Here is a 19,571-nt window from a genome sequence, read left to right on the forward strand (position 1 = left end):
TAATGTGCTAAGTTTAACAAAAATTGGGGGGAAAAAACAGCAATAATTCGGGTGCATTAATGTGCACTCTATTAAACTATCTAGTTTGTTAAAGAGCAGTTTTCCGTGCTGCGAGTCTTTCATCATCCCATATCTTGACTGGATTATATCTATCCACTCTACTTGCAAAAGTTCTCCAAATCTGTCTAACTGAGAGAAAATCTGTTCTCCAAAGTCCCTTTTGTTGGAGCAAGCCAGGCTGGTCTGATCATTTCAGAAACAGTACTTGGACTTTGATGTACTTTGATGCACGACCATCTCTCAGAGTCTCCATTTGTCTCCAAGAGAAAAAAAATGTAAAACTTCATCAGAGTCCATCTCTCCTCCCTTTGTATGAAGAAAAGTGGAGAACAAGGGGCTGGTTTTGTTGTGTTCTGTGTTTTCCTGTGTTTATTTTGAAGTTTCCTGTGTGTCTGAGTCTCCGTGTTGTCCTGTCTTCCCTTGATTAGTTCCCAGGTGTGTCTCGTTCCCTGATTACCCTCTTGTGTATTTAGCGTCACCTGTGTGTGTCTGTGTTCGTCGGATCCTATGTCTGCGTCTACGTCTTGCTACGTCTGAGTTCAGTCTGTGTACGTAAGTGTATGTCGAGTCCTCGTATCGCCTGTTGCTACCTGTAGTGAGCTTCAGCCTTCCGCTCAGCAGTGCTGCCAGGTCTGTGGACTGTGTTTTGTGTTTTTTCGGTTCCATTAAACTCCTCATCTCACATCATCTGGGTCTGCTGCGTTTGCCTCACCACCACCACAACACCATTTCATGACAGAAGGATCCGACCAACACACGGTGAGGCACGCAGCCCAACATGGACCCGGAGGAGATGCAGGAGTTGAAGGACACCATCCGGGAGTATGAGGCTGCCATGGCCAAGCCGTACGCGGCGACACGACGGCTTGGATTCGCCATCCGGTTGGGTCTGTTGCTGGACTACTGGGTTCCACGTTTTCCGCTTCCTGAGCTGGTGGCATTGCAGAGGGAGGCAGAGTGGGAGCGTGAGGCAGCGCTAGCTGTCATGGCTGGAGAACCGCTGCCTCCCAGACCCCAAACTCTGTCCTCCCGTTCCACCACCCCAGCTCAGTCATCTCCGTCGTCTCAAGAGCCAGCAGCAGACCCTCCGCAGCCGGAGCCGCCAGCAACACTTCCGCCACCCGAGCCCGTTCCTGCCGCCGCTCCAGCCGGCGCACCCGAGCCCGTTCCTGCCGCCGCTCCAGCAGCGCACCCAGGCTCCCGTTCCTGCCGCCCGCTCCGGCAGCGCACCGCTCCCGTTCCTGCCGCCCGCTCCAGCAGCGCACCAGGCTCCCGTTCCTGCCGCCCGCTCCAGCGGCGCCACGAAACCCGTTCCTGCCGCCCGCTCCAGCCCGCACCCAGCTCCCGTTCCTGCCGCGCTCCGGCGGCGCACCCGCTCCGTTCTGCCGCGCTCCAGCAGCGCACGAAACCCGATTCTGCCGCCGCTCCAGCAGCGCGCAGCCCGTTCTGCCGCCCGCTCCAGCAGCGCACCCTCCCGTTCCTGCCGCCCGCTCCAGCAGCGCACCAGGCCCGTTCCTGCCGCCGCTCCAGCAGCGCTACCCAGCTCCCGATTCTGCCGCCCGCTCCAGCAGCGCGCAACCGATTCTGCCGCCCGCTCCAGCAGCGCGCACCATTCTGCCGCCGCTCAGCAGCGCACCAGCCAATTCTGCCGCTCCAGCAGCGCACCCAGCCGATTCTGCCGCCCGCTCCAGCAGCGCACCCAGCTCCGATTCTGCCGCGCCGCTCGCCCGGCGCAGGATTCTGCCGCCCGCTCCAGCAGCTGCGCCGATTCTGCCGCTCCAGCAGCGCCAGCTCCAATTCTGCGCCCGCTCCAGCAGCGCGCTCCAAGTTCTGCCGCCGCTCCAGCAGCGCACCCAGCCCGATTCTGCCGCCCGCTCGCGCCAGCGCCCAACCAATTCTGCCGCCGCTCCAGCAGCGCACCAGCTCCGATTCTGCCGCCCGCTCCAGCAGCGCACCCAGCCAATTCTGCCGCCCGCTCCAGCGATTCTGCCGCCCGCTCCAGCAGCGCCACCAGGCTCCGATTCTGCGCCCGCTCCAGCAGCGCCTAGTGCTTCCCGAGACTCCTAGTGCTTCCCCCGAGACTCCTAGTGCTTCCCCCGAGACTCCTAGTGCTTCCCCCGAGACTCCTAGTGCTTCCCCCGAGACTCCTAGTGCTTCCCCCGAGACTCCTAGTGCTTCCCCCGAGACTCCTAGTGCTTCCCCCGAGACTCCTAGTGCTTCCCCCGAGACACCAAGTGCTTCCCCCCAGACACCAAGTGCTTCCCCAGACTCTAGTGCTTCCCCGAGACTCCTAGTGCTTCCCCGAGACTCCTAGTGCTTCCCCGAGACTCCTAGTGCTTCCCGAGACTCCTAGTGCTTCCCGAGACTCCTAGTGCTTCCCCCGAGACTCCTAGTGCTTCCCCCGAGACTCCTAGTGCTTCCCCCGAGACTCCTAGTGCTTCCCCCGAGACTCCAAGTGCTTCCCCCGAGACTCCTAGTGCTTCCCCCGAGACTCCTAGTGCTTCCCCCGAGACTCCTAGTGCTTCCCCCGAGACTCCTTGTGCTCCTCGACGCCGCCCACGTGCGGCCCCCGAGACTCCTTGTGCTCCTCGCTTGCCGCCCGTCATGGCCCCGAGACTCCTTGTGCTCCTCTCGCCGCCCGTGCGGCCCCCGAGACTCCTTGTGCTCCTCGTCGCCGCCCCCGTGCGGCCCACGAGACTCCTTGTGCTCCTGCCGCCCGCCCGTCGGCCCCGAGACTCCTTGTGCTCCTCGTCGCCTTGCCCCGTGCGGCCCCGAGACTCCTTGTGCTCCTAAATCGCCCTCTGCGGCCCCCGAGACTCCTTGTGCTCCTCGTCGCCGCCCCCGTGCGGCCCCCGAGACTCCTTGTGCTCCTCGTCGCCGCCCCCGTGCGGCCCCCGAGACTCCTTGTGCTCCTCGTCGCCGCCCCCGTGCGGCCCCCGAGACTCCTTGTGCTCCTCGTCACGCCCCGTGCGCCCCAGACTCCTTGTGCTCCGCCCGCGCGGCGCTTGTGACCCGCCTCCGTGGTTCCTTGCCTCCCTCGCGCCCCTGCGGCCCCCCACGCCTCCTTGGTCCCGCCTCCCTGCGCCCTTGAGCGACGGCCCCGCCTCGCCTCCATTGTTCCGCCTCCTGCCCTCCGTCCAGTTGGGTTTGTTTTGTTTTTGTTTTTTGGACTTTGGACCCTCGTGTCTCCGCCTATTTGATAGGTTGTTTTTCGTTCTTTTTCCATAGACTCTGGCCCCCCGTCCAGCTCCCCTCCACCCACCCTTGTTGTGTTTCAGTTTTTGGGCGTCTGGGAGCCGCCCGTTAAGGGGGGGGTACTGTTGTGTTCTGTGTTTTCCTGTGTTTATTTTGAAGTTTCCTGTGTGTCTGAGTCTCCGTGTTGTCCTGTCTTCCCTTGATTAGTTCCCAGGTGTGTCTCGTTCCCTGATTACCCTCTTGTGTATTTAGCGTCACCTGTGTGTGTCTGTGTTCGTCGGATCCTTGTCTGCGTCTACGTCTTGCTACGTCTGAGTTCAGTCTGTGTACGTAAGTGTATGTCGAGTCCTCGTATCGCCTGTTGCTACCTGTAGTGAGCTTCAGCCTTCCGCTCAGCAGTGCTGCCAGGTCTGTGGACTGTGTTTTTTCGGTTCCATTAAACTCCTCATCTCACATCATCTGGGTCTGCTGCGTTTGCCTCACCACCACCACAACACCATTTCATGACAGGTTTTTGCCGGGCTAGTGGTCTACTGTATATCTACATCTGAAAGCATTTTATTTTTTTTTTACATTTTTTATCATGTTTATTCAAAGTTAATAAGTACCATTGTTAAAAGTCCAAAGAGCCACTTGTGGTTCAGGTTGCAGATGCTTGGTCTGAGTGAAACTCGTTGACAACGCTGACAAGCAGCGAAAAACTACCCTCATTTTCTCCATACTGAAGTTATTCAGATGGTTCTCCGCTAGGCGAGATACTGACTTCACATCCTCTCCACAGAACCCCACTTAGAAAATTCACTTCCAGCATATAAATCACAAACACTGCAGTATGTCAAACAGGGCATCTGGTCACTTTTCTAGGGCCTAAAAATATATGAAGTAGGGAAAAGTTCACAAGTTCCTTGTGGCCGGTCACCAAATCAAAGCATATAAGCATGTAAATGCATCACAGTCCGATTTATTTCTGTTGGATGACTTTTGGATATTGCGAGGCTCAGATCAACTTGACGACAGCCTTTAAAAAGACTCGTTTCAGTATCACAGCTGTGACCTTCATAAACCAGAGCGGGGCAACAGGTGGCCATCATGTGTGCGCTAATCTTCCACATTATGGTTGTTGATAACAGACATTGCACACCAGCGCTCAGTTAAAACTCAGTAATTTAATATGGAATACATCAGCAATGTGATATTTGTATCATGGAAGAAGCAAAGGTTGGGGAGATTCTGCTGCTGCTAATAATAGTAAAAGTCTATCATTCACGTTGGGTTTCTGTTACCAGAAGAATTCAGAGTACCGCAGACCCTCCGAAACAAGACATCAGGGCGTCCACCGGGGGGAATTTAGGGATTACTTTTTTTTATTTCGCTTGCTCTCCTCTTTCCACGAGCGTGAAAACAGTGATTGTATTTCGCCATGACAATCCCGTGCCAATTTGGAAGGACAAGGTCAAATGGGCAGTCTTTCAGGTTGTTTTTTAAAGGCCGTCTTTCAATGCACATCAGTGCCGGATGGTTGGAAATGTGTGTGTTTAGACAGCTGGAGGCTACAAAAGAAGAGAGCAACAGGGCCTGTCAGGTGATTTATAAAACCATCAATACCATGAAAAACACACGGTATTCATTCACACTTTTGGAAAAACACTGTACCAAACACAAAATTATATGTTCTCTTACATTTTTCTTATTTTGTCGTGTTTAAATGCTTCAGATCTTAGATTTTGACGTCCAAAATAATCAGAGTAAACACAAAAGGAAGTTCTCAAGTGATATATTTTTTTTTTATTGAGACAAAATGTACCTATCCAAGTCGATCTGGTGCTATGAGAAAAATTAATTTCCCTCTAAAAATAATAACTAATTGTGCTTCTCTTGCACACATAAAATGCAGTAATGTGTTAGCAATGAGTCTTTTACATCGCTGGGGAGAAATTTTCTCATTTGTTTTTACACAAAAGTTCTAATTCAGCCACATTGAAGGTTTTTTGGCCTGTTTAAGGGCATCCAGTAACATCAAAAGCATAGATGTATGTTTTAAAGATTACAGATGCTAGTGAGTTTGACTTTAAGGTTACAGCCTGATGGTCAGATACTCCCCCTTTTCTGCACCTCTTTAACAATTCTGTTGAACAACATGCCATCCCATCACAGCACCAGCTCTATATTTAAGTCTTTTTGAAATGGTCCTTTAGCTTAATGCCAGAAATAACAAAACACACACTTTCTGAAGAGCTCCACATTTGTCTTGTCAGTCCACATCAAAAATATTTTACCAATAGCTCTGGAGATGATCAGCATGCTTTTGATAAATGTAAGAAGGACGTTTACTTTGTGTACTCTTTGGTCAGCAGTAGTTTTCACCTCAACCTTTAGATATTGCTCTGGGTTCCACCTGGATGAATCGCCAATGCGCTTTTGGAGTAATGTTGGCAGATCACACACTCTGTGTCATGTTTTGTTTTGTTTTTTCCACTCGTGAATAATGGCTCTTATTGTGGTTCACTGGAGTCTATAAGTCTTAGAAATTCTTTTTGAAATCTTCTCCAGACTGGTCCTTGTCAATGACTTTGCTTCTGAGCTCTTCTTGAATTTCTTCAAACTAATGCTGCCTGGCAGAAATCAGGTCCGGGGGTGACTCCTCAAACGAAACCAAAAAATATTGTTAGTTGCAATTAATTTGTGATTTAACAACAATTTTGTCTGAGCCTGAGTTATTTTTTCCTAATGTTAGCATTTATTTGATGAATTGAAACAAGTTTTGCAAAAAAAAAAAAAAAAAAACTTACTACAAACCTAAAGCTGGGCGTCACCTTATGTTTTCTTCCTCCCTACCTTTCCAGCACCTTCCTGCCTGTTACCAAGATGCTTTAGGTGCTTCTACAGTTGGGGCCTGTGATTAGTGTAATTTAAACAAACATCAGAAGGCAGCACACCTGTTGCCCCCTGCATCGCCTGCAGAAGCAAACCAGGCTAACAGGCCTTTGCTGAGATAATCCAATCTGAGCACCAGCGTAGAAGGAGGGGGTTCTGCAACCTCGATCTCCTCATGTTCTCATGTCCATCCCCCTCATCCTCTTTGTCCGATTGTTCAGAAATATTAACCAGTCAGGTTCCCCCACTTATACACCTTCCTCTGCCTGCAAATAAGATGAGCCCAGATTTTGTTCAGGTTCAAGAAGAGACTCTACAATGAAGCCAGTGAAGATCCAGACACGGGCCACGCTGGGCAGGTTGGGAGGGGGGTGTGTGCGTGTGTGTGTGATCCCACTTGATTGTTGAGAGTTTATATCAGCAGTGATGACAAAGTGCTTTATGGCTTGGCAGTGTTCGCTCGGCCCTGCAGTTGAAGCCTCATACGGTCAAGCCCCCTCCTCCAGTGACCTTGACTTGTGAAATGTTCTCATTTTCACCCAGAAGGAGCCCCGGTGCTCAGCAGCCACTCAGTTGGTGAAACGCTGCTTTTAGAGAAGAGCGTTACGATGTTATCTGCGCACACAAACACCACCGGGAGGGTGCTGAGGAAATGGGGATGTGGCACAAAAAAGAGAAACAAACAAAACAAAAACAAAAACACTTCTTGCCTTCAATCTACTTGTATAGGTTTGTTTATCATCAAAAATGAGAAGTGCTCTTGATACGGAAGTGGCTGGTCTCCATTTATATTCCAAACACTGGGGTTTACTGGAATAAAAAACTGCAATTCTTGTAAAAACATGAGCATTTACACTGTAGCAGCAACAGAGTAATGAATACCTGTAATCCATAAATTCTCTAGTGTGACCAATTACAGCAATTAAAGTGAGGTATAGGATGCAGCTCTGCAAGACATCTGCAAAGCTAGGACCCAGAAGGTGAAGGAGAAAAAGCTTTTGTTTTCTGCAGTCAAATTCAATCAGATTTGACTTTAAAAACGCTTTTAAAAAAAAGTTATACAATACAACAATAATGAAGATAATGGCAGATAATAAAAAAGAGAATAGAAGTCAAAAATACTAAAATAAAACTGATTTAATTCGAAATGGAATCGACAACCATGAAATCATCACTTAAAAGGCACCAAAAGTAGTGAATAAATGAATCTTGAAAAATCTTTCTTTTTCGTGTCTAACGTTTAACAAGATGTCCTTCCCCAACTCAGTCCTCTCTGAAGGACTCAAACTCAGGATGAGCCGATTAGCAGGTCTGAGAGGCCAGAAATATGTATAAGGGTGCAAAAGCTCAGAGATTTATGTTGGGTCAAGACTTTTAAAAATGAAGAAAAAAATAAAGTAACTTTAAAACAGATTCTAAAACCGATCGGGAAAAGCAGAACAGAGTTGAAAAATTTCTTTTCAAGTTCGAGATTAAGCGTTACAAACTGGATATTTATGATAGTTTCCACACTTTATTGATAATTACAAGATCCATATAGACACCTCACGTCTGAACAAATTGCTACATATAACATACAGCATAGATGGAGAAACATACATATCACAGGGCCGTCGTGTGGCGTAGCGGTTAGAGCAGGCGCCTCATACGGAGAGGCTACATATATGTGGAAGTCCCAAGTTCAACTCCTTTCCTCAGTTCCTTTGCAGCATGTCTTTCCCCACTTCTCTCAACCTCCTTCTGTTGGATTACTGTCATATAAGAGGCAATAACGCCAGAACAAAAACAAAAAAAAGAAACAAATCTAAAAAAACCCCCCAACACATTATATAAAATTATTGCAAAATAAATAAACTTAAAAGAATTCTGCTCAAGTGCACGTTTATTGTTTCTTTAGTACCAAACAACATCATATATAATGACAGAATGCTGAAGTTATCCAAAAGTACTGTAGTACTCTAAAATGCTATAGGTGCAAATGACGAAAACAATAAAAGTAACTAAAAATAAAAACAAAAACAAACTTAAATATATATATTTTCCCTCAAACAAACCCAATATCGAAATAACTGTCAGCATGCTCATTTAAAATAACAGCAATACCATTACAAGGCAAAAACTTACAAAGGTGATAAATATGCAAATGGCACAAAACATAGAAATGCTGAAGTCCATCGCTTCATCTTTACAACTGTCAACAATTGTGTCGTTGTTGAGGACTGCTAAGGGCTGCTGTTTAAGCAAGCTCCTCTGGTGGCTTCCACGGTTCTGAACACAGACAGAAACACAAGACATCCATGAAGCTGTGTCAATAATAACCCATGGTAAATTAAACAAAGATGCCTATAGAATATATAAAATATTGTATATACATATATAGACATATATACATCTCTGAAAAAAAAACTAACACTGAACTGAACTGCACTGAACCCCATTGAAAACCTCAAGGTTATTCCACAAAGTATTGATTTCTGAACTCTTCCTGAGTTAAAACATTAATGTTGTTGTTTCTAAATGTATGAACTTGTTTTCTTTGCATTATTTGAGGTGTGAAAGCGCTGCATCTTTTTTTGTTATTTTGAGCACTTGTCATTTTCTACAAATAAATACTAAATTTTTGCTTAGAATTTCGGAGACATGTTGTCAGTAGTTCATAAAAAAAAAGTTCATTTTACTCAAACATGTACCTATTAAAAGTAAAATCAGAGAAACCGATCATTTGAAGAAGTCTCCAAATTTTTTTCAGAACTTTAAATATATATACACAAAATGTAGCAGCATCTGTATGCACTTTTCCTATGACAACACAACAAAAAAATATTGAATAGTTTTCTGGCTCTTAAAATCATTTGTATCCTACCAGTGGAAATTTTCGAAATAAAACAAGTGACCCCCCAGCTTGGCTTCTTAAATAAAATATTAAGAATTAAATGTAAGTCAGTGCTCTGTAAAGCTCTTTAAAGGAACAGATCCAGAAGATCAGGCTCCCTTCAAAGGGATGACTTAAAGTATCTTGAAGTCTTGTTCACAAATTAGGGAAAAATGGAGTGGGAGATCAACAAGCATATCACATCACATAGTGATTTGGGCACTGTATCGATCTCTGTTTTGGTGATTTGGCAGTTGATCTGCGTTCCAACCCTCATCTATGGATGCACAAGCTCTGGGAAGTGACCGAAAGAACACAAGGAACTGAAATGAGTTTCCACCATAGGGTGTCTGGGCTCTCCCTTAGAAATAGGGTGAGAAGCTCTGTCACCCGGGAGCCCCACATTGAAACAAGCCAGTTGAGGTGGCATCTGGTTGGGATCGCTCCTGGACGCCTCCCTGCTGAGGTGTTCCAGGAGGAAACCCAGAAGAAGACACACTGGAGGAATTGGGCTGGGAATATCCTGGGATTCTCCCTGAGGATCTGGCCCAAGTAGCTGGTGAGAAAGAAATCTGGGTCTGCCTGCTTAGGTTGCTGCCTCCATGACCCGACCCAGAGATAAGTGGAAGAAAATGGGTGGATGATACTTCATTAAAAATCTAACACTACTGCTGATATTTCCATTACTTTAACAGAGTAACTTGCAAGTGTAACGAGTACACAGTGTACACAACAATGGTTTGGATGCAGCATCAAATTGTTGCTGGACGAATTTTACGCTTACAAAACATGCTTCATTTTTTTATGTTTGAAATAACATGCTTTACCAATGAAATAAATCAGACATACGGGCACTATTGAATCTCAGTTGGAGTTTTAATTGCTTGAACTCATTAATATTCTATTCAATCATTTAAGCAATACTTGTGCTTTTACTTATATGTGCAAAAAAAACCTGCAGCCTTACCTGGTAGATGCTCATAAGGCATCTCCTCTTCCATTTTTTTCAGTTCTCCTTCTGAAACATTAGCAACGAGAAAGACACCAAAACAGTCGCTCATGATGTTGACAGCGGCATTGAGGCGATCTCTGACAAGACATAAAAAAGAAAGAGTTTTTAAAACCTTTTATATGTCTGACATCAGGAAAAAAAAAAAATTAAATTTTGCTCAAAACTTACAGCAGCCATTCAATGGAGAGCAAAAGGGAGGCAGGTCTCACTGGAATCCCACTGATGGTCAAAATAAAGAGGGTGGTCATCATTCCTGTAGCAGGGATTCCTGCCTCTCCAAGAGTGGCCACTGCCACTGTCACACTGAAGAGAAAAAGTAGAGGAGATCATAAAGACAAACCACTCTGAAATTGTATAAATCCAGTGTTCTTGTGAGGGTGCTGGGGGGGCAAAACCTGTAAAATCTGTAAAACCGATGCGGATGAACGGTCACAACTGAAAGTACCCTCAACAACATGTTCTTTGCAGATGACACAATATTGTATTCAAGCAATGACAGGGTTAAAACCAAGCCCACATCCAATGGCAGTTAGTATCTCAAAGATGAGGGTTGCACAGTGGCGCAGTTAGTAGCCCTGTTGCTTTGCAGCAAGATGGTCATGAGTTTGAATCCCCAGGCTCTTTTCTGCATGGAGTTTGCATCTTCTCCCTGTGCATGTGTGGGTTCTCTACAGTGACTCTGGCTTCCACATTCAGGTCAAAAACAATGTTTGAGCTGTCTAAATTCTCCCAGGGTGTGTGTGTGCATGATTGTTTGCCTCTCTGTGTTGCCCTGCGATGGATTGGAAAACTGTTCATGGTGTACCCGGCCTTTCGCCCATTGACAGCTAGACATAGGCACCAGCACACCTGGTGACTCCACTTGGGATAAGCGTGTAAGATAATGGATGGAGTTGAGATGATAGTCCCTGATATGACACCTGTAGTGTTGAACACATGAAGCCTTGAAAAAGCCAAATGGACCAAAATTTCAGAGGAAGGTGTCGGACACATGATTGAATATGTGGAGGACGGAATAATAACTTACGCAATGCTGATGATCTTGCTCCAGTGCAACCTGGAGCCTGAGAGTTGAGCAATGAACAGGGCAGCAGCCATCTCATAAAGGACCGTTCCATCCATATTGGCGTGGATCCCAATGAGCAGCATGAAGCGAGTTATTCTTTTGTTGATTCTCAGTCTATCTTCGCAACAACTGAATGTCTCTGATGCCGCATAACTTAAAGAGACACAGGCACAAGTTCTCTGCATTGGACATTTAGAAATTCTCCTAACGTTACTGCAACTTCGTCATTTGACACACACACACACACACACGCACACACACATACACACACAATGTGAATTTTAAATAAAAAGAAAAAAACGCAGTGGAATTGTCCTACGAGCGTGAAACGAGCATCCCCCTTAGCAATGCAGGTGCAATCCCTGGAAAGATCGGGTAGGGGTTCCTTCTCATGCACAAGAAGCAGATGAGTGGCAACACCAAAAAACCATGGATGAGAAGTCTATTAGACAGTATGTCAGTTTTAGTTACACTGAGCGAAATGAGTGAGAAACCAGCTGATGGCAGAGAACCTACCCAGTAACAATTACGGTGATGAACTTTCCAAGGCTAACAACAGTCTGCCAGTCGTCTGCAATGGTATGAACATAGCTTGCCATCATGAACATCACTGCAATGGGAAAATAGCTAGAAGGTCACAAAACAAAAAGAGAAAATCCTAATTCGGACCGATCACAATGTTCTTTAAACCTCAAATCCTTTGGTAAATTTAGTCTGCCCAAAACCTGTTATAAACAATAAAAGATTCTGTATTCACTTACATCATTATTATTTTCACCAAACTTTTAGAGACAATGTTGACGGTGTTGATGACCTCCAGAAAGGTTCCGCCCACAGCTCCAATCTTCCTAATGCTCTTCCCAATGAAAACTGACACCACTATCAATCCGAGCATGTTAACCCCTCGCATGTTTTCGCCTACTAACTGCACGTCTTGATTTTCCTATTAGAGAAGAAACTCAGTTAATACATAAAGCTAGATGCCAACTTAGTGCCTCAATATTGCAGAAAAAATGTTTTTCACCGGAAGGGTACCGTTGACCATCTGTGTATTCATGTACACCTTCCTAGTCTTGTACTAAAACCAAATAGAGTTAAGTTATGAATATTTGATGGTCTGCTTAATGTGGCCTTCTAATTTCATAAGTGATGAGACATACCTGTTTGTAGCTCAGCAGAATCAGATTGTGTGGAATGAGGTTTCTACACAGCAGAGCGACAAAAACATCATGAGAGGGAGGAACATAACTTTTGATCCACTTTAAACATGTTTTTATGCAAATGGCAAGAGACACAGTCTCAGTATGTTCTAAATTATTGATGTATAAGAGGCTGATATGAAAAACCCCCCAAAAAAAACAACACAAAAAAGTTAGTAGGAATCAGGCTACACACTTAAGAATTTACTTTCACCTTATTAGATCAGACAGGGCATCGATGGTGTTGTAGGCATCATCATAGTCAGCAATTTCATCAGATTTTTCGGGATTTGAAATGATCCCTGGTTTGATCAGCATTGTCAGGGTGATTCCTATGAGACATGATGCAGAACAAGAGTTAAAGAGGTTCAGTAAGAGTGAAAGGACACTTAAGGCTTAATAAAGTCTATTTTTATCGAGCTACAGTGTCCATCTTTACGTAACAGAATTCCTATGAGCGAGTGAGTGAGTCAGTCAGTCAGTCAGTCTGTCTGTCTGTCTATCTATCAATTTATCTCTCTGTCAGTCTGTCCATCCACCTATCAAGAACTATTTCAATGATCGATTTATCACAATAATTGAAATAATGGTAATCACTAATTTAGTAATAGATAAATTGCTATCTAGAGTAGACCGGCTCAAATTCATCTGCTGAAAGAACAATATATTCAAAGAAGTAATTAAGCCAAAACCGTATGAAAATTTTATACATTTTTGCATTTAACATACATATACAGTACAGACCAAAAGTTTGGACACACCTTCTCATTGAATTCAATTAGAAATTGTGTCCAAACTTTTGGTCTGTACAGTATATTAAAATAAACTTAGGTTGTAAATATCTTCTAGCCAGAACTCCTCAAGTGGAAAGGTTTCAGCTTCTTCTGGTTCAAATTGTGTAAAAAAAAAACAAAAAAAAAAACCCTCTTGGACTAAGCACCTTTTTCTATTTAGTTATTAATCGGATAACATAGCACAAAGGGCTGAGCTTTTCACATGCTGACACATGTTGCTAAAAAAATTGAATTTTCTTTAGCTACAGATGCATCCTTTGCTACAAATTTTTATACTTTCACTAAAAGAATGCTATGTTCCAGCATTTAAGGCGATAAAATGTTTGTTTTCTTATTTAAACTGGTCATTGAATTATTTGTTTGCTTGCTTCTTTTTATGTAAGCTGATCATACAAAATAAGCTTATGTAGATGAATTAGACTTTTTTTTTTAAATCAGATGAATCAATAAACACTTGGCTACAAGTGTCATTCTGTTGTCTCCTATCGCTTCCAACAATCGCTAATTTTGACCATTACAGTGGGAACTAACTGCTAAAATCACCTACGCAGAAAGTGGCATTAGTAGTAAAGCTCTTTGCACTAGACCTTATAAAAGTACCGTTGTAACAGACTCTCAGCAACAGTGATCTTAGATCTTAAAGCCTTAGCTTGACGAGTTTGAGAATTCTTCTTGTCATTGCGGCGAAACAACCCAATCTTTGTTTCACCATGAAGACAGCTGCAATTTTCAACTACAGCGGCTTGCAAAAGTGTTCACGCCCCTTGAACTTTCCCATTATTTGTTACAAAATTGCTGTTCACAGACGCTTTCCATGTTATCTGACTCAGCTTCAGCTGCTCTGCAAAGATGAATGGGCAAATGTTTCCGTCACTAGATGCGTAAAGCTGGTAAAGACACACCCTAAAACACTTGCAGCTGTAACTGCAGCAAAAAATGTGGTTCCCCAAAAGTATTTACTGAAAGGGGCTGGGTTACTTTTGCAAACTCCAGTTTTTATTTGTAAAAAAAAATTTCTGAATCATGTATAATTTTCTTTTGTCATTCACAATCGTGCACCACTTTGTGTTGGTCTTTCACACATAATTTCAACGTGACAAAATATGTAAAAATCCTAGGGGTGGGAATACTTTTGTAAACCACTGTATCTGTGTGTGTCAGTTTCAGATCAGGCGTTTCCTTCCCGACAGCACCATTAGTCCGTGTTGACGTTGAATTTATTTCACTGACGCCATGTAGTCTTGACAGCATTATTTTCTTGTCCATAACTTTGAGGAACACACTGATGACCTGAGTAGTTCTGATTTGAGTTTCTGGTGATGAAACAAGACATTTAGGATTTGACCAAATCTTACGTAGAGGATGGGAAGAGGCGGGTTCGTAAAGAACCATTAAATTAGCTCAACTGCACATCCATGCCATGCCACCTCCTTTTGTTGTTAGTGATAAGTGAAGCTTTGAAACAGGCTTTGTAAGAACTCCAACACATCATATTAAAACTTCGCTACTCTGTAAGAGTGACCAAATGTTCTTTTAAAATGGTCCTAATTAGTACTTTCTTGGGTTTTCTGAAGTTCCTCTTTTGCTGCTACTTACTCTTTTCAGTCAGAGAAAGTATTTTATTTCATGTTAACTCACCTCTGACTCATAAATCATTAATGAAAAGATGAATCCGCAATAATCAATAACTTTAACCCTCCTGAGGTCTTAGGACATTGCTCAGGAGGAGCGCAGCAAATGTCATGGTCAGACAGCAGGGAATTTTCCGAAACCACACACACACACGCACACACAAAAATAAATTATAAAAGCGTACATGGGGTCGGTACAACCCTGTTGGGTTGCGCACAGAGTTAAACACTTGTGGGGTCTAACTGACCTGTCTCTTAAGTCCACGTGATGGTTAAGAAACAGAACATATTATTTCATCCCCAAAGACCAATTACCTGAACACAGAGCACACACAAAATGATCAACTTATGGTTGATCCTACTCTTATGTCCCATGTCAGGTCTGTGCTGGATTCTTCAACTCACCCCTTTCTCTTTTTTGAAAGACATCAGGTACATCTACCATAAGGGAACACATTTTACGTACAGAACAGGTTGTGGTAAGGCAGAGTTTGATTGTATAAAAATTTTATCTTGACCTATTCTGTCTGTGATTTGTCTAACGTCTTAACCTCCAATCCTACCATGAAGGTTTAACATGCTGTGTTTCTTTCTGTTGCGAGCTCCTGGACTATTAAGGAACCACCTACCGTTGCAATTGTTTGAACGTTATGTGTGGGTTAATGTTTTCTGGATGAAAAAAAAAGATGTTAAGAGGTCTGGTGAACCGCTGAAAGAGCACTTTTTTATTAATATTGTCAACCTTTGCCAGAAGATTTTTATGTCTATTTTATCTTTTTCTATTCTCCAAGTTCTTGTTTTCCTACCCGTTATAAAATGTTATAATCAGTGCCGTACTTTTTCAGACTGCATAAGTCAGTAAAATAAAATCTATTTATAGGGGTACTTGGTGGGGAAGAGCAGGGTAGTTTAGGTATAGGAAATAATGGAGAAAGCTAATGGCTGACTGTTTGTAATGTACCGTCAACCCACCCAAAGGTTAGGGTTAGGCTCAACAGAGTCCGGTCGCCCAGTTAGCAAGTTGGAGTAAAATCCAGACAATACTGCATATGCAGTGAAAAAAACCAATGCTCTGTTAAGAAATGAAAGAATTCATGTTGATAAGCAAGATTTCTCTTACCTATCAGCAAAGATACTAGTGTTGTAAAGGCAAAGTATGTTAATGCACATCTAGTGATCTTTTTGGAGGGACTGAGAGTGGCACCAGCAATTCCTGTGGAAACAACAGAAACATGGGTTGAGAAAGATTAACAATAAAATAATTCACAATAGGTAAACATACTGTTGTGACATGAAGGTAGCTAAGGAGAAAATCATTGACGTTAATCCTTCAAGGAAATTTAAGTTAATCCTTCGGGCCCTGATTTAAAGTCCATAACTAAAACCCGTCTTAGGTATTGTAGAGGAGGCTAAAGGACTCAAAATAAACACAATTACAAACATAGATTAAACGCATTCTGCTTTCTCATGCTGAAAGCAGTATAATATGTAAATGGAGCAATTCAGCCTTCATAACTTGGAGATAATGTTGACAAAGCTAACAGGAGAGATCAAAATGGAGGTACAGCAGATTAAAAAGGTGTTTTTGTGTATATGTACATATATATATATACCCCCATATATATATCGCTGGTTGACCTCTCTGGGGTCAACCAGCGAGTCACTGTTTTCTGTATTAAAAAATGTTATGTTTACAGGAAATATAAAAATATTACTGTGTAACTACGTTACTGGAAGCCATTGTTGATGATGCTTAAACACATAACTATAGTCTTAAAATCAATGAACCAAAAAAATACAATTAAAAATAAATATAAAGTGTTTTGCACATCTTTTAAGTCCCAATTAAGTCATCAGCCACTGGATCTTAAAACAACTCCATATATTGGCCACATATGGCACCTTATGTACAAATGAACAGAGCAGCTGTGTAGGGCCCCCAGATCTTCCGGGCCCCCATAATTTTAACACAGACTGATCTAAAATTTCAACATTTGTTTATCGAGAACGTCAACATTGGTAAATTTGATTTAATGGTTTCAGCATAGACAAATTAAAATAAATTAAAAATTGTGTAACATTTAAATTTAAGACTTTAAGGAGCTGGCAAGTTTACATTGTCAAAGTGTAAAGAAATATCTTCATAGTTAGACTGTTTTATTACCATAACTACAATCTGATGCTGAGTTTTATCTTTGAGTTTGTGCTCAAAAAAGTATATTTGTGACTGCATATTTGTTGTCTCAGCAGACTGTTGTCAGTAATTATGACAATAGTTTATTTTAAATGTCTGCAGGTTTCAATTGAAATATTTTGTATTTTGTTGCATTTTTCCATTTTAATAAAATCTCAGGTACTTCTTTACAGAAAAATACAGTAAATTTTGTAAGAAAATTTTGTAAGAAAAAATAAATGCTGCAAGAATAATTCAGAAGCCTTTGCTGTATTTTGGCGTCAACTTAGTCAATTATTACATTCTATTTTGGAAACGTAGACTTTAAAACCTGTGTGACAACTGACAGCATTAGAGATCTCTCTTGTAACTTACCGAGTATCACATTTGTCATCAGCAGAGGGACAGTAACAAACTGCATCAGCCGGAAAAGAAATTCTCCGGGAATGCGAAGCCAAGCTCTCTCGTACAATGTAAGAGTTGTATAGGTCTTCAAAACCAAGCCAATAGCAACACCTTCAAAAGGGCAAAAGACGTTTTGGTATCTATACATACACAGTTGAGATTTAAACTACCTTTCTGAAACTATAATTTACTCGGATGGAACGATATTCTTCGAAGTACAAAAACAGCCAGGTACACGGCTGCTAGATTTAAAATAGGTAAATAAACATCACTCTGTTGCCTTGACAACAAAATGTGGAGTTTAGCTTCAGCCAACAAAACGGTTCTCCCAACGTTAGTTTCTGTTGAAGCGGTACACTATTATTGTCTAGCTTGTACTCTTCAGCTGGTGTTGACAAATTTAAGCCTTTTAAAAAAAGAGGCTATAAATACTTTATTTTACTTATAACGTGTAATAAGCAGCAAACACAAAAATAATATATATATATGTATGTATATATACATACATATCCATATATACATATATATATACACATTTTTAAGTTAAACATGTTGTCATAGCAGAACACTGTTGTCAACAGCACATAGGTTTAAGATATGTATTGCCTTTTTTAATGTTGCATAGAATAAACATATACTTACCCACAACAACACCCGATAGAGTTACAAATGTCAACGCATTCCGTGTGTTAAAACAACTCCGAATGCACCTCCTGCTCCAGTCTCTGGTAGACATTTCTTCAGCGGTCCAACAGATTTCATTGACATTAGCAAGTTAGCATCCACCGCTAGTCTACGACTGGTTTACCCTCGCAAATTACATGAAGCAAATTAGTCAAATACCACTAAAGAAGACATTTAAAAAGCAGAAACCAGACAAATACAAACTCACTGCGGTGAATGAAGTTCAGTGGAGCACGATGACTAAGCAGTTGACAAACAACTTTTAGTTATTCCCTATTCAGTTTAAAAAAAAGAACCTCGATCATTCTAAATGATGCACCTTTTTTAAACCTAAACACTTAACAGAAAGCTAATCTAGCAAATCAACAGCGAAAAAGGTCTTGAGTCTATTCATTCTTCAAGTTGGCTTCAAGAGAGCTAACTCTCTTGAGGCCAACTTCATGAGAATCGGCTTGAGACAGTTGGCTTTCTGTCTCAATGTCTTATCCAGTGAAAACCTTCTAGTTATTCAATTCTTTTCAGATCTTTGTTAATCTAATTTTACATGTATTCTAATCTGATAACTAATTTCCCAAAATTATTTTGGTCTACTCGTTTGTGTACTAATTTATTTGATTGCACTTAGTTTTGTTTTTTCAACATGTCTGTGTTTTATTTTGTGGTCCATACCCTCAAATGTCTTGGAAATTTTGAATACAGTATCAGAATAATAAAAAAGAATTTTTAATACAGAACGGTTTGCCAGTGAAACATATGTGATTACATGGATTTATACGATTATATAAGTTTATACGATTATATGAGTACATGCACTTAATACGTAGTCGATGTTCTTTTTTTGCATGAATTACTGAGCAGCATGGCATGGGGAGCGATTGGCCTTTGGTTTTGTTGAGTTGCTAAGGAAGATCAGATCACTTTGTCCTTCAGTTGATCTGCATTGTTGGGTCTGGTTAACTTGCTTGAGTTAACCTCTACTCTGCCATTTAAGAAGATAGATACATTAGGTGGTGCGGGTAGGTGCTGGAAAGTATAAGTCTTGGCAGCCGAGGGGAATCCAATTTATCTGGTAGATTCCTGCCTTGAGTTTGGTTTTGATAAAAACACAGTAAACCAACACCAGCAAATAACATGGCTCTCCAAATTATTTTTAGACATGTTTGAGAAATTCTTACATCTGCCATGGCAACCACTTGGCTGTGAAAAACCCCTGGGAGGACCTAGCACCACCTTGTTGTTAACTCAGCTCCTCCTCTAGTAAAAAAAAGTTGCTACCAAGTTAATAGAAGAGATGTGGTGATGACTTCCTGAAGGCAGAGTTTCAGAAAGGGCAGGAGTTTTTAAAGTGACAGAGGCTCTTTTTCAAGGCTTAAATTTATAAAGTAAAATTTCTTCAAGTCATATTTGATATATAATTTTTAACAACTGAAGTTAACATAGTTACTTGATAAAATGGCAGTATGTGCTTGGAAAATACTTAATAATAATGCCCCTTTAATGCCTTGAAATTGGACTGTCTTTTAGAAAACTCCTGTTCTTTCCGACACTCCGCCTTCAGCTTGTCACCAAAACAATGTTAATTTAGGCTGAGGGCCCCCTATGAACA

At 42.4% G+C, this 19,571-nt stretch overlaps 1 protein-coding gene across 3 annotated transcripts; it reads right to left on the reverse strand.

Moving 5' to 3' along the window:
• Positions 1 to 7,655: 7,655 nt before the first annotated feature.
• Positions 7,656 to 18,385, reverse strand: LOC122834591 (excitatory amino acid transporter 3-like). 3 transcript variants are annotated; one of them, XR_006371226.1, is made up of 15 exons: positions 18,174 to 18,385; positions 17,924 to 18,090; positions 17,252 to 17,392; positions 15,824 to 15,916; positions 12,493 to 12,610; positions 12,240 to 12,282; positions 12,104 to 12,157; positions 11,841 to 12,022; positions 11,596 to 11,706; positions 11,399 to 11,521; positions 11,041 to 11,232; positions 10,182 to 10,316; positions 9,969 to 10,090; positions 8,254 to 8,397; positions 7,656 to 7,880 (listed from the first exon to the last, which is right to left on the reverse strand). XR_006371226.1 is itself a non-coding variant. In XM_044123173.1 (14 exons), the coding sequence occupies exons 2-14, from the start codon at positions 18,015 to 18,017 to the stop codon at positions 8,366 to 8,368; spliced, it is 1,440 nt and encodes a 479-aa protein (XP_043979108.1). In that variant the 5' UTR covers positions 18,018 to 18,080; positions 18,174 to 18,385; the 3' UTR covers positions 7,994 to 8,365. The 3 variants fall into 3 exon arrangements, 2 of the variants coding, with proteins under 2 accessions (XP_043979108.1, XP_043979096.1); XM_044123173.1 differs by lacking the exon at positions 7,656 to 7,880 and having other exon boundaries at positions 7,994 to 8,397; positions 17,924 to 18,080; XM_044123161.1 differs by lacking the exon at positions 7,656 to 7,880 and having other exon boundaries at positions 7,994 to 8,397.
• Positions 18,386 to 19,571: the final 1,186 nt, after the last annotated feature.

This window comes from Gambusia affinis, linkage group LG01 (assembly GCF_019740435.1).
Source record: "Gambusia affinis linkage group LG01, SWU_Gaff_1.0, whole genome shotgun sequence".
NCBI lineage: Eukaryota > Metazoa > Chordata > Actinopteri > Cyprinodontiformes > Poeciliidae > Gambusia > Gambusia affinis.

Excerpts from the sequence above, each read along its gene's own strand:
- LOC122834591 (XM_044123173.1), bottom strand. The coding sequence starts at position 18,017 with ATGTCTACCAGAGACTGGAGCAGGAGGTGCATTCGGAGTTGTTTTAAC. Across the intron at positions 12,283-12,492 it reads GCCCTGTCTGATCTAATAAG|AAACCTCATTCCACACAATC; the intron begins GTGAAAGTAAAT and ends TCTGCTGTGTAG. Across the intron at positions 11,707-11,840 it reads TTGGTGAAAATAATAATGAT|CTATTTTCCCATTGCAGTGA; the intron begins GTAAGTGAATAC and ends GTGACCTTCTAG.